At 45.8% G+C, this 13,775-nt stretch overlaps 1 protein-coding gene across 1 annotated transcript; it reads right to left on the reverse strand.

Annotated features, from left to right (window-relative positions):
* Positions 1-230: 230 nt before the first annotated feature.
* On the reverse strand, positions 231-11,763 carry wnt3a (wingless-type MMTV integration site family, member 3A). Its single transcript, XM_084706841.1, has 4 exons — positions 11,645-11,763; positions 6,487-6,728; positions 850-1,115; positions 231-710 (listed from the first exon to the last, which is right to left on the reverse strand). The coding sequence occupies exons 1-4, from the start codon at positions 11,761-11,763 to the stop codon at positions 231-233; spliced, it is 1,107 nt and encodes a 368-aa protein (XP_084562967.1).
* Positions 11,764-13,775: the final 2,012 nt, after the last annotated feature.

The following is a 13,775-nucleotide window of genomic DNA, read 5'->3' on the forward strand; positions in this document are numbered from 1 at the left end:
ATCATCATCATTTCATTTTTGACAGTGGAGCCTATTTGAGTCAACCTCAGATCATTCACTTCAGTATTCTATCATCATGAGTGGCCATTTTGTCTGTCTTTGTCTGTAGTTGACTGCAGTTGAACTCACAAACTAGTCAGCAATAGTTGAAAGTCTCTCAGCCTGGTCTGGAATCTTCTTCTAGTCTTTTTTTCTCATTTGGTAATGCGGGAAGAGAGACAGAGGCCCCTCTATTTGCAGGTGTGGACGTCGTACACGCGTACGCACTCCTGGCAGCTGACATAACAGCACCAGTGGAAGATGCAGTGGCACTTCTCCTTGCGCTTCTCAGTCCGGGTGTTGTGGCCCCGCCCGCAGCACAGCAGGTCGCAGCCATCGATGCCGTGGGAGGTGAGGTTGCAGGCGCGGTCGCGAGTCCCAAAGGAGCCTGTCTCAGCGTTAGGCTCGCAGAAGTTGGGCGAGCTCTCGTAGTACACCAGGTCACGCTCTGTGGGGGGTTTGAAGAAAGTGTATTTGGGTCGTAGAGTCTCCACCCAGCCCCTGGACTCCTTGTGCTTCTCCACCACCATCTCCGAGGCGCTGTCGTACTTGTCCTTCATGTAGTCCCCAATGACCCGGAAGTCAGGCTGCGACCACCAGCAGGTCTTTACCTCGCAGCTGCCTGACAGGCCGTGGCACTTGCACTTCAGGAACATGTTATCATTCAGGGACTGAAGGGAGACAGAGAGACAGATATGAATGTCAGACCATTCTTAACGGTTTGTTGCTGTTTACACTGTGTAATGTACATCAACGGCATGTTATGTCGACGAGGCTTCCGTTGGGACTGAGAGCAGAGGACTGGCTTACCGTTCTCCCGGCCTCGTTGTTGTGGCGGTTCATGGCGGAACGAGCATCGGGCCTGTTCTCCCTGGCGTCGGCAAACTCCCGGGACACCATGCTGCCGAACTCCACATCCTCACTGCAGCCGCCCCACTTCCAGCCCTCCCCCGGCGGACCCTTGTGACGGGTGTCGCAGCCGCAGATGGTGGCCGAACCGTCCGCGCAGGAGCGGGTCACGGCAAACGCCACCCCGGCTGAGGCGATGGCGTGAACGAAGGCGGACTCTCGCGTGGCTGAGGAGAGACAATCGCATGTCAGAAACTGTCGACCCCTAAACATCCATTGGTGTTCAGCCCATGTAAACTTACATTGTGTGACTTCGGGGTTATGAGAAGATGCAAGGATCTGATGCTGACACAGAGACGAAGGATACAGAGAATGGCCAAAAACAACACTGGAAGGTATCTCAGCAAGACGCTGGTAATCTGTCAAGGCAGATATATCTGCCCTTCCTGCAGATACTGCTCTATCCTGTACCATCCTGCATGCAGTCCATATCACAGCCCATCCGACGCAAACACCGTTAAAGCAATCGTCAGACCTAACCCTATCCAAAAAAACAACCCCGATACCAATTGGATCCATCCCCTCTGGGCAGTGAGATATAGTCTAACGACGGTATGTGCCAGTCACACCTGTGAGCCATGCAGATGTGTGGGAGATCAATTGCTGAGTTGAGGAAACGTTTCAATCGTTAAACTAAGGTGGTGAGTGTTTGGATTCATTAAGCCCAGCCCAGACCAGCCTCTGTCTGTCTCCATATAGGGCTTGCTGGAGAGGTTTCTGCCTGCATGTCTGTCTGGCATTGCTGACTGGTGATTCAGAGAGGATCAGGAACTACCAGGGAGATGACAGGGAAAGACAAATCTGACAGGCCTATGATTAAGACACTCAATTAAGCTTTAGATAGGTTAGGATGTGATGCAGTGGCACCCTCAGAAACACCGGGTGAGGAACCTGAACCTGTAAACCAGATGATTTTGGAACATCCATCAAAGAACAGCAACAGTTTGACACAGAGTCGCCGGTTAAAAGTTCCTGCTCCCTCAGCTTCTCTCCTACGAACTCCGTTATGACACGGAGGTTTCCCTGCATCTGTGTACTTAAGTCTTGTATGGTCTTGTACACCAACGAGAACAGAGAGAGAAACAGACAGAGAGATGTAGAGGGAGAGAAGGATGACAAGAGTGTGAGAGAGAGAGAGAGAGAGAGAAAGAGAGAGAGAGAGAGAGACAGAGAGACAGAGAGAGAGTGTGAGAGAGAGAGAGAGAGACAGAGAGAGAGAGAGAGAGAGAGAGAGAGAGACACAGAGAGAGAGAGAGAGAGAGAGAGAGAGAGAGAGAGAGAGAGAGAGAGAGAGAGAGAGAGAGAGAGAGAGAGAGAGAGAGAGAGAGAAAGAGATCGAAAAAAGAGTAAACAGGAGGGAGACGAAAGTTAGACAGGGAGAACCCAGCACAGAGAGATGTTTGGAAAGAGTGAGCAAAAGAGAAGGCGAGAGAGAGTGAAAGACAAAGAAACTGAGAGAATAGGAGGAGTACAAGGTTAAGAGGAGGGTGAACTGCTCCCTTGCAACAGGTTTCAACCAGTCTGAGGACGAAAGGGCACAAAGAACAATGATGCAAAAGAAGTTTACTGGCTTCCTCCATCGCACACGTCTTTGGCATGACTGTAGCAGGGCTGTCACATGCCTGCACGCTTTCCTCATTCACTGCCTGAGGCAACCACAAATCATGGCCAAGTGAAATCACAATGACATGAATCGTTGGTTGCACCCCAGAAGTCCCTTCCCTTCACTGCAGCTTTTGACCAGCCCGTCTGACTCGTAGACCTTCCCGCAGGACTCATTAGGTGGTCTGTGGCCAGAGGTGTGAAGGAGCGCTCCCTTTCTCTGTCAATTTAAAACCCACTGACTCTCCCACTTTTATGATCAGGAAGCCAATAAAGTGTAGGTCAAACCCTTCAGCCCGACTGACCAGGATGCTGTGAAGCCAAGGAAGTTGGGGGTAGGGGGGAAGAGAGAGGGAGGGGGTCTGGGGGGGAGAGAGGGCAAGTGAGGAAAAGCGGATTATCCGGGGACAAGATGAGAGACAAGCAGTGTGAGTGTGAGAGTGTGTTGGGTTGGGGGAGGTGTCCCCGTCACCTTGGCTTGAGTCTAGCAGAGCCTACCTGGGAAAAACGTGTGTCGGCCATGGTGTGAGGTTGAGGGGGTGATGTTCTGGTGCTGTGTGTGTGTGTGTGTGTGTGTGTGTGTGGAGAGGGGGGGGGGGGTCTGAGTGGACTGACCGCCTGTGACAGCCCCACCTCCGCCCAGGTCTGCCGGACCCTGGCATGGCAAGTGGTCCCTGCGACCTGCTGGGGGGCTGAATCCCCTATTGTGCCTCCACTGTCACGCTACGTTAGCCCACAATGGCCCCAGATATTTTATATGAAATTTGCCTCGGCCAGTGATTAGTGGGGACCAAGTTAAGTCATAGCAACAGAGAACTATGCGTTGGCTGGACCCCGCTTGTCGGCAGACGGGGAAATCCCTATTCAAATGGTTTAATAAAACAATCTAAAGGGCGTGTGAATGGGGAAAAGCGCTTTCTCTCCAGCTTAATCTCATGGTTGCGGAGATATTGTGCCCCTAGCAGTGCCCAGCAGGGGGTGGAGCTAAGGTCCCCCCATCAACTCCCTTAACCACACCCCTTCTTTCTTTCTTAGCCAGAGTTAATGATACACCAGCACACAAACCTCCCTCCCTCCTGCATGAAGAAACATGCATTTCATGAAAAGCGAGGACCTCTTAGCACATCCTAAATTGTATCACTTTCTCATCCTGAGGTCAGGGGTCATAACCTGCATCCCCTGACCTTTCCCCTGGTTGCTTTAGTCTCAAGGAGCATTGCAAGTGGATTCTTAGGATCTGAAATAGATCATATGAGACTGAATCCACCATGCCATAACTGACCCAACACTTCTCAATATCACCATTCAAAATACACAACAAAATTTCAGTCAAACAATCAACTGAATCTCCTCTTGAAGTGAGTGACTAACCGTACATGTTTCTACATGTTTGACTGTCCACTGTTAGTGCTGGTCCTGGTCCAGAGCAGTTTTAGTTATGAGTCATCTTGGGTCTGCCAGGCTTCAGCCACAGCCATTCAGAGCCGTCCTTGTCCAAGTGTGGCCCTCTGATGGGCCCTGGCGTTTTGAGAACACCTGCACGGCCTCCTATCCACTGCCTTTCAACACGGGCCGGTTTCCAGCAGCACTTGTTGTGACACTTTGGCTAATGTAAATTAATGAGTGCTGACGCAGACATAGCCTGGGGGAAAAGCCTGTGACGGGGGTTGGGTGGCGAGGGAGGGAGGGAGAGAGGGAGAGAGGGAGGGAGGGAAAGAGCGAGAGAGGGAGAAAGGGAGAGAGAGAGAGAGTGAAGGAGAGAGGGAGAAGGAGGTTGAAAGAAAGAGAGGGAGAGAGGGAGAGGTGATCATTACCACAGGTTGTTGCCATAACCTGCAGTGAAATGTTTTACTGCACGTGCTCTATGTGGTATGTTTAGAGCCAGGCAACACATTCACAAAACGATCTCTGCTACACTGTACGCCATCAAGTTCCAACACAGCACAGACGGCTTCAAAAAGAAGATCTTGTTGTGTCTCCATCTCCTAGTTTCTTTGGCTGAATATAATTTCCTAGTTCACGATGATCTGGAGCACATCTTATTGGCGTAACTTCCAAACGTTGAAATCGAACCAGCAATCGAGCTGTTACAGGTTACATGCAGCCCAGGTGGTGAGGCTGGGGCAGTAATGGGCTGACAGATAGGCGCAAAGGCCTATGTGGCCTACTGTTCTACTCACCCCCCGCTCCTTAGAGAAGCATGAGGAAACTAACACACATCCGTCTGTGCTGCAGACAAACAGACACCGGCAGGGACAACAGGCCTGATGCACACAGACAAACACGAGCATCAATCACAGCAGACGAAATGAGAGTCCTCTCCTACTAAGCCCTATCAAAAGGCTCTGATCCCTCGAGTCACTCGCTGTCCGGCCCCTGACAAAGACACTTAATCCAGCCACTTTGACCTCTCACATTATTAAGGGCCTCAGTGACCTTAATCCAATCAAAATGATTTACTAAAGCTCAGACCCTAAGAGTAGCCATCTCCTCTTTCCACTTGGTGCCCCTGCAATTTAGACCGGGGAGGGGAAAGCAATGGGGGAGATGTGATGGTATTTTGCACCACAATGGGGTCGGGAGTATGAACCCATGTCATTAACCACCTACAGGAGCTCAGGGCTTCTCCGTCAGTGGAACAACTGGGTCAGGAGTTTTTTTTTTAAGCAATTGCCCCAACTAACCCTGTCTCGGTGCACGTTGGTCCGCTCCACAGTCTTTGGCAGGTTTAGACCGCCCCCGCCCCCCACACACACACACACACACACAACAAACCCCTCTCACCCCTCCCCCCCCCCCCCCCCCCCCCCCCCCCCCCCCTCACCCCAGGCCTCCTCTCTGCTTATCCCCATGTCCCTGACGGGTAGCTAATCCTGAGTCTGGGCTATGCAGCAGCGTGGAGGAACAAGTATCCCCACAGCACACCCGATGCTCGGGTTCAAATGTGTGGATGTTTCAGATGAATTCCATTTTGGCGAGATACAGAAGTCCCAGAAACAATCTTTCAGGACGCCCCTGTTCTAACTCGCCTTGGAGAAGCCGCCAACTCCTTTTTTTATCGAAAAAATGTGTGCCTGTGAGTAACTTTGCTCGTGTGTGTACTTCCCAAAAAGATGCTGAGGGCGACAGAGTGCAGACGGTGGTTTGGATTTGGAACCATGTTCTCTGAAGAGCTTCAGACGGAATCAAACACACAGGTGAACAATGCCAGGGGATTCCCTTCTTGAGAAAAAACCCCACCAGGAGACAACTGTGTGACTTCACCCAGTTGTGTACATTCTGTACAACAGCCCATGCGTACAGACTCCTCACAGCTCAGAGACTGTTTGAACAAGGATTTGAGAACACTTCTTGAAACATTCAAAGGCAACAGTAACCTGTTGACCGTGAGCATCGGACTGCACAGTGTGGAACCTCCAATTGAGAACATTGATCAATGTTGTTGATTAGTTAGCGGTGAGGGAACTGGGCTTCTGTGATTGTGGATGAAGAAACTATATGTACTTGCTCCCATCGAGTCAACATAAACAGCAGCTGAGCCCTAAGTATACTGGGTGGTATGGTTTGGGGAGAGGCAATGATAGTTTTTCATACAGCATGCCAAGCATAACCAAGGTTGAGAGCCAAGGACATGATTATACACTAGAGTTAGCCCAGGAACACAAAAGCAGGTATGAAGAAAAGCATTCATGTCATACAGGAGAATCTTTTTTAATGTCGGGTTTAGGAAACAGAGAGGTTGACTGCAATCCAGACAGCCACTCGTAACAAGTTCTATGTACTTTGGCTTGTCACAAAAAGGTGCTTCAATTTTGTCTTCAAAAAGGGAGACAGGGAGTCTCCAATCCAAAGCTATCATGAGGAGCATCATTCAGTACCAGAAATCACACGCAAATGACAGTACAAAAATCTATTTAGTGTTCTGTGGCAGTTTACCTTTATCCAGCACTGGTCCAAATATGGCCAGGTTGTCGTTGATGGTGGTGCAGTTCCAGCGCCGGCCCCTGAACTGGTGCTGGCACTCCTGGATGCCAATCTTCACCCCTTCCGCCACACTCGGCATGATCTCCACGTAGTTCCGGCAGAAACGCAGCTGTTTGGGCACCAGGCCGGGAATGCTGCCACACAGGATGGGCTGTGAACCCAGGGATGAGTACTGGTGGCCCACTGCCAGGGACCTACAGCAGAGGACATGAGGGAAAAGAGGAAACTCTGAGTTATAAAGCTTACCAATTCGCTATGGTCGTCTCTCTTTGTTTCTACTTTGGTATGGGCTCATGGGTTTCAGGTGAGGGAACATGTGTGGGTGTTTGAGGCTGTGTAGCGTGTGCACAAAGATGCACCTCATCCCTCCATCCAACCTTGTCCTCAGCCACCTGTCCTTTGTGTGGATAGAGCGCTCAAAGGCAAGCCGGGTGACAGAACAAGATGAAAGACCCCGCGGTGAACCTCAGAGGGTTCACAGACCTTTAGGTCGACAACTTGGAAACAGCGCCTTGTTATTAACTGTACTACACACGTCGAACAGGCTCGTGGCTCAGTGTTGAGGGAGGGACAGCTAACCCTGCATTGGAACTTCAGAGAGAACATCAAGTCAATCTCCAAAGCCCACCCCCTTCTTTGAGGAGGGGTTGTAGGAGGCAACAAGTGCAAACACGACCGTTCCCCGATTACATCTGTGTGTGTGTGCGTCTCTCGCTCCCAATTAAGATGTTTACACCACGTATCCATGGTAACCTGGCCATTCCGTTCTTAACGGTGGCCCATTCCGCTGGATCGCTGCATGTTATGTAACAGTGGCAATTATTAGAATGGTTTGATCCATAGGCAGTAGTGGACATGGCTCCAGTAAGGTTCATTTTAACATTGCAAAGATACTAAGGACTATCTGTGATTGTGCCCAATGATGATCTGATGATCCTCTTCTGAGTGATCAAGCCATGATAACAGGAACTGTAGTGCTTCCTTAGGTCAGCAAAACCAACAAACGGGTGGAGAAGAACGGGGCTGCTCCCTGGCTGTTGATCAGTAAAGAAATGTCCCAGGTACTCATCACTGACCACAACGGGAGAACCCAGCCCTCCAGACCACAACTGCATATCCTGTCTAGCCTCTCTTGAAGTGTAAATCAACTAATATATACACTCCTTGAATTACTCCTCTTTGGTAAAGACTGCATCTTGAACAAAAAGATGCTGACCTTGAAAATCATGTTGTGAATGAATATGTGAGCAGATGTTTACCATGGTCAGCAGGTATGGGTTGATCTATATTTTACATTTTCTTATGTATCGACTTTCAAGCTCTCGTCTGTCCTTCAGTTGGGGATCAAGTTAATTGTCTACTTGTCTAGTGCTTTCCAAAGAATATCCCCGAGCAAATGGTAGGACTATGAGCAGAGTTTCTGCCATATTTTCACAGTTTCCAACTAGACCTCAATTTGGCCTCTAGTTAATCATATACAAGAAACACAAAATGCAAGAGCTGACAGGTAGGTTAAAATGACTAAGAGGAAATCACGTTGGATTTTATTTTTGTCTGCCACACCATGTCTGGGCGAATCAGTAAACAAGGAAACTCCTATTACACATTGACCTCTGTTTGGCCCCTTGTCAATCCACACCCTAAGGCTAAAAACTGAGCAGACCTTTCACAACAGAAACTTGAGTCCACATCACAACACCACCCAGACACTTGGCCCTAATACACATACAGTAGCACAACGAATAAGAATGTGAAGAGTCTAACAGTTGATGGTGAAACCAACCAAAACGAAAGATACGCAGGTGTGAGGAGATAAGATCGCGTTTGTTAAATAGGCGTGAAGTAATACAAGGGCCTCCATTTGCATTTATTCTTGAAGCAGCTTGGGATTTCTCGTCGAGTGAGACCAACAACAGGTGTCAGATTTCCACCTGTTCATCATTGTTTCACTGATGCTGTGTAATGCACTTCTCCCAATAGAGCAACTTAGACATTGCACTGACAATTGTACTGTCCTGATGCCCAAACTCTACCTCAACCCCATAGAATCATAGTCACATTAACTGATTATCCATATGTAAGCTGACTGTCTATATGTCTGATATTTTAATGAGTATCCTATCCAAGGAGAGCTAACCTGTCTGGACAGTAGCCCAGCTCTTTACCAGCTCTCCAACACTGTTCTTCTCTAGCTGGATTCAGCTCGCCTCCTCTGCAGACACAGACGGAAAGAAGAGGTGGCAGTGGAACCTTTAACCAGGATGATTTATGATGACTTCAAGAAGTATGCCTTGGAGTACTGGAGTACAGTATCAGAGATACATTTTAAAAGCACTGCCACTTGACAAACATGAAATTGGTGGCCTGAGGTGTTCGTATCTCTTTGTATCTCATTTCCATGCGCCACAGACAAGAACTCCTCTGAGAATATTACAAATTATACATATCACATTCCACATAGGTAAAGAAGACACACTTTACAATTTGTTCCGAGATGTCATCATCACATTACACTGAGTGAAACTAATCCAAAGTAAGACAGTATTAGATTCCTTCCTTGCCATGGCCATCAACTGTCTCCATGGCTTTACAATCAAACAATCCAAACAGGAGAGAAACAGATTTCCTGTTTGTTTCTGTGTGGATCTTTTCTCCTCTCATCTAAGTGTATCCAGACCAGGTTTAATGCATATTTCAGCAAGCCCATGCAGGATACCTTAGAATTACCACTTTACTTTTGGACCCTGGGGCGTTGGAGCCGACTTTGACATCAAGAGAGCATGTTTTGGAAAAGGAATGTGCGGCAAGCTTTCACCTCCAGGTATTTATCTTTTAAGGCGGGGTGGACTAGGTTGGGTGGGGTGGAATGGGGTGGAGGGGTGGGGGTGGGGGGAGCAGGATGGGGTTGGAGAGGGGTGGGTGGCAGGCTGGCTGGAGAGGATGGTGCAGTCAGACTATGTCACGGCAGGTCGGGAATAGACAGACATGGTTCTGTAAAGCTACCGATCCATATTCTGAACATCTTCCAAACTGATTGCTGTCGCACAGTAGTGAAGCCTGAACCGCAAACAGCCCTGGTGGCATGGCTATCACAGGCTGCGTTGCCAGCTTCCGTCAACACCGCCTAGCAACTCTTCACAACACTGCCTGACAGCTCTTGGGAGGCTGACAAGTTATGTACAAGTAGAGAGCGGGAGAAAGAGAAAGGGTCGTTCAAATGTATGGCGACGGGTTTTGAACAGGGTTGGATCTTCTTGGAGCACATTTTCTGTTTTCTGCCTCATTTGGTGAATGAGAATCTAAACACAGCTCTATATTACGTAAGCTTAGTGGTGACTTCACATCATCTCCCCAGGCTGGTTCCGAAAGAGAGGCTGTGTTCATACTGGTACTGTAGGACACATACCGGTACAGTACAATAAGCCTAAAACAGCAGCTTTGACTTCAAAATCTTCTCTTTTGCTTCAGTGGAACTCTAGCCCACATTAAATCAGCTCCCACCCTCCATAACCAAAGCATACACACACAAATTGATGACTTAATTTATTTGCCAGTTTCTGACCAAGTGGAAGCCTGCCATCCACTGTATTAGTAATCTGCGGGAATCTGACATTTTGATACTAAATTGGTGCAACAGGAAAAGACAAAAAAGACAGGTTTTTGCGATCCAAAATAGATTGGGCCTATACTTTCAGTACTGTGCTAACCCAAATCATGAGCATCACCTTTGAGAGTTACAAGTGCTGAGCTCTCATGGCAGGTCACTTCTCTCTGGAACCAAGTCATTGAACCATCAGTTCCATACTATGACTGTATGTATTAGTACAACTGAATGAAACATTAATCAGAACGACATCTCCCACTCAGTGACCTAAGACCTGAGAGTGAACTCATCATGATTATTGGGTCAGCTTCTCTCAGCACTGTTCTTTCTGTCCCACTCCTTTAGCTAGATTTCACTCCAGCTGAGCATGTAATTAGATTCTCATCAGCATTACCACCAGGGAACATATTAGCTGGATGAAATTTGGAGACGTGCCTTCTATCAGGGAGTAAAGGAGTGAACCTGGTTGATTTTAAAGACTGATGCTGTGTGCTTTTGATTAGTGACAGATCTTTGGTCATTAAAATCCAATCTTGACGATGTGAAAATATGCTGTTGGGGAAGACAATAGGAATGGGAACAGATTTCAGTCGGACAACAAATCTCTGGTCTATGACCGCATACAACTCCTTTTTTTCCCCTCTAAATGGACTGCATATTCAGTAAATTGATAAAAAATGTAGACAAAAAGATCATCTTTGTTACTGGGAATGCAAAATGTGTGTATGTTTGATTAATATCCCATTAATCAATTTTGATGATTAGGCATCACATTTATAAGAATAAGACAACATATTCAATAGTATTCTGAATTTAATATCAAGTCAGAACCCGACTAGTCAATAAATTACATATAAATAAATACATTAATAATGTTAGGGGAACTACTGCGGTAATTATTATTATTGCTATTAATAATGATATGTTATGACAAATATGTATTATTGATCCGTAGTATGCATGTTAATAATAATAATAACAACAAGAAGAAGGAGAACAATATAAGCTTGATGTCTTTCTTTGATAATTAATCTGTCACCTTTATTTGAAGTGCTTTCCAGTGAATACATTATCAAATATTTTTACCGTATTTGTAAAATGTAAAAAATTATTTTAAGAAAATGAAACATGAAGAATTCCCGTAAAAACTTTGCATAATTAACCCTATAGCCTGAGCTTTCCGGTCCTCAGCTTTTGAAATCAATAGCGTCATTGACTCACGTGCTGTCTATTCTTCTAGAATTTCACTTGTCTGGCTATTTACTCGTGCTCACAAGTCCGCCTCAGCTGGTTAACTTCAATATTGTATCACGTCAGTATCGCTATAGCATAACTTAATTGGCAGGTGTCCACAACTTTCTGTATTCCACCTGATAACTGTACAAAACGAATTGCGGGCTCGAATAAATTAAACAGAAAGATGGGCTAGGCCTGTTGCACATGTACAACTTTATCATATTAAATTGTTAAAAGAAGGTAAGAAGGTTATTGATAAATTAAACTTACCACCATATTGGATAACTTCCCAGGACATGCGTGAGACCACAAAGAAACAGGAAACATCCAATGCATATCATCCTTAAAAAAGTTTCGCAAAACATCTTCATGCAGATACGCGCGCACATACGCGCACACACGTCTTCGATGAGAAAAAAAAAAATCTGTGCTGACCAATATTTCTCTTATTGTCGTAAAACAAGTAAAGGAGAAACGGTGTTTTACGTCTAGTCGTGGCAGAACAAGGGAGCCAAATATTAAAAGTTAAAAGCAGCTTGCTTTTTAGGACCCAATCAGCAGGTATTGCCAAAGGGGAAATTCTGATGATACTGTTCCTTGCGCGCACAGTTTCTGAGTCAGTCAGGGTGAAGCCACACACTAGAATGAGCTAATTTTAAGAAGATAGTGTTTTAGTGCTCATTGAGACTTGGTCGCATTGGTATGCTGTGTGTGATATATAATGTTGTTTAAAGGAGAGAGGGAGGGTCCGAGGGGTTTTAAATAGACATCGGAACCCCTGTGGATTGGGTAGCTATAACAACCTGTCCGGATTTCACTCCCCGGTTTGAAGCTGCTAAAATGCAGAAATAAATATGTGTGAATTGCTAAGGCCCACCATTCCGTTTTCTAATCTTTGATTTGTCTCACTATGCTATTAGGTATGCATGTTAAACTTAACCTCACAAGTTTTTGTTACTGATGAGTTGTAAATAGCTGGAACTATAACCTGACTGATGCAGTTCCTTAATAAACATGACAGTAGGCTTATTTTACAATCAGTATTATATCCATATAATAAAGTAAACAAACAATACATTCTAAACAGTTGAGCAAACGAAAAAATGTAGTTGAAGTTTTCAGGATACATTGTTTTTCATTACTTTTGAATTATGTAAACTAATGGCATATTAATGCCATAATAATCATGTTATCTACGCTGAGATTTATACTCTTCTTTTAACAGAACCAAGTAGGTGTATTCTTAATTATTACTTAATAATTAGGCCAATGTATCCCAGTATGATCATAAATAAAATAAAAATATTAGGATCACTTTTCCCAAAACATAAAACAACTTTATGTTAAATTGAGGCAACACAAATAAAAAGCATTACATTTGATCACACATTTTAATTATTTGGTGTCAGGATGTCAAGATTGTAATCTTAAACGATCATACAACGTCGACCAGGACCCAAGGTCCTGTCTCTCTTCTGCAGCCTGTGGCGCTGAGTGGCAGGCGGTTAGGTCTCCCTTTCTCAATGTCAAGTGACTGTTGATAGGTGATTTAATAGGAAGTGGACCAGTTGTTTCCATAGACATGAATGAACGCAGAGCTGCATTAGTTCAAAAAGAAATGTCTTGCATGCTGCATAATCAGCATCTTGTGTGATGTAATTTACCATGTATATTGAAAACCCAGTTAGAAAGTTAAAATTAATAAAACCAAACAAATTACTCTATGGGTAATCCCAATAAGTAAATAAAAATCTTTCATACATAATCATTAATTGTATTTCCAGTCCAGATATGTGCAGCAGTGTCTCTTCCTGCATTCAGTGAGTGTCAAATGCCAAGCAACCAGGCAAGCCAGTTTTTTTATTATTATATCGTGTTACATTTACATTTAAGCATTTAGCAGACAGAGTGACTTATACTAAGTACAGGGATAGTCCCCCGAGGCAAGTAGGGTGAAGTGCCTTGCCCAAGGACACAACGCATTTTGCACGTCCGGGAATCAAATCGGCAACCTTTGGATTAATAGCCCAATTCCTTAACCGCTGAGCCATTTGACCCCCCCCCCCCTCAAATGAACAGTTGCTTGAACCATCCAGTGCTGTTCACAAGATGTCTGCTGATGTGGAATGTTTGGTGAGCGTCTAATGGTGTGATACTCTATCCCTCATCCATTCATTTTGAAATCATTTTGTGTGCTTGTAAGATGTATTTCCTGGGGCAACCAATGGGTAGGGTCAGAGACAGCGCTAGAAGCGAGGCAAAGCTTCTCACCGTTCAGGAACCCTCTCAATTTGTAGTTTTACTGCTATCTGGTGGACATCATATGTAAGCTGTCCAGATGCCTTTATAGAACATGGAAAAAAGTGCATTAGGTTCAATCGGTCATCACTAAGACATGAAG

The sequence above is a fragment of the Hypomesus nipponensis genome, chromosome 10 (assembly GCF_054491055.1).
Source record: "Hypomesus nipponensis isolate SF chromosome 10, ASM5449105v1, whole genome shotgun sequence".
Lineage (NCBI taxonomy): Eukaryota > Metazoa > Chordata > Actinopteri > Osmeriformes > Osmeridae > Hypomesus > Hypomesus nipponensis.

What these genes read in the sequence shown, in the direction of transcription:
- wnt3a (XM_084706841.1), bottom strand. Translation starts at nt 11,763, where the DNA reads ATGTGCGCGCGTATCTGCATGAAGATGTTTTGCGAAACTTTTTTAAGG. An exon ending in GGAAGTTATCCAATATGGTG is followed by an intron (nt 6,729 to 11,644) that starts GTAAGTTTAATT and finishes CCTCTGCTGTAG; the next exon opens with GTCCCTGGCAGTGGGCCACC. An exon ending in TGGACCAGTGCTGGATAAAG is followed by an intron (nt 1,116 to 6,486) that starts GTAAACTGCCAC and finishes GTCTCTCCTCAG; the next exon opens with CCACGCGAGAGTCCGCCTTC.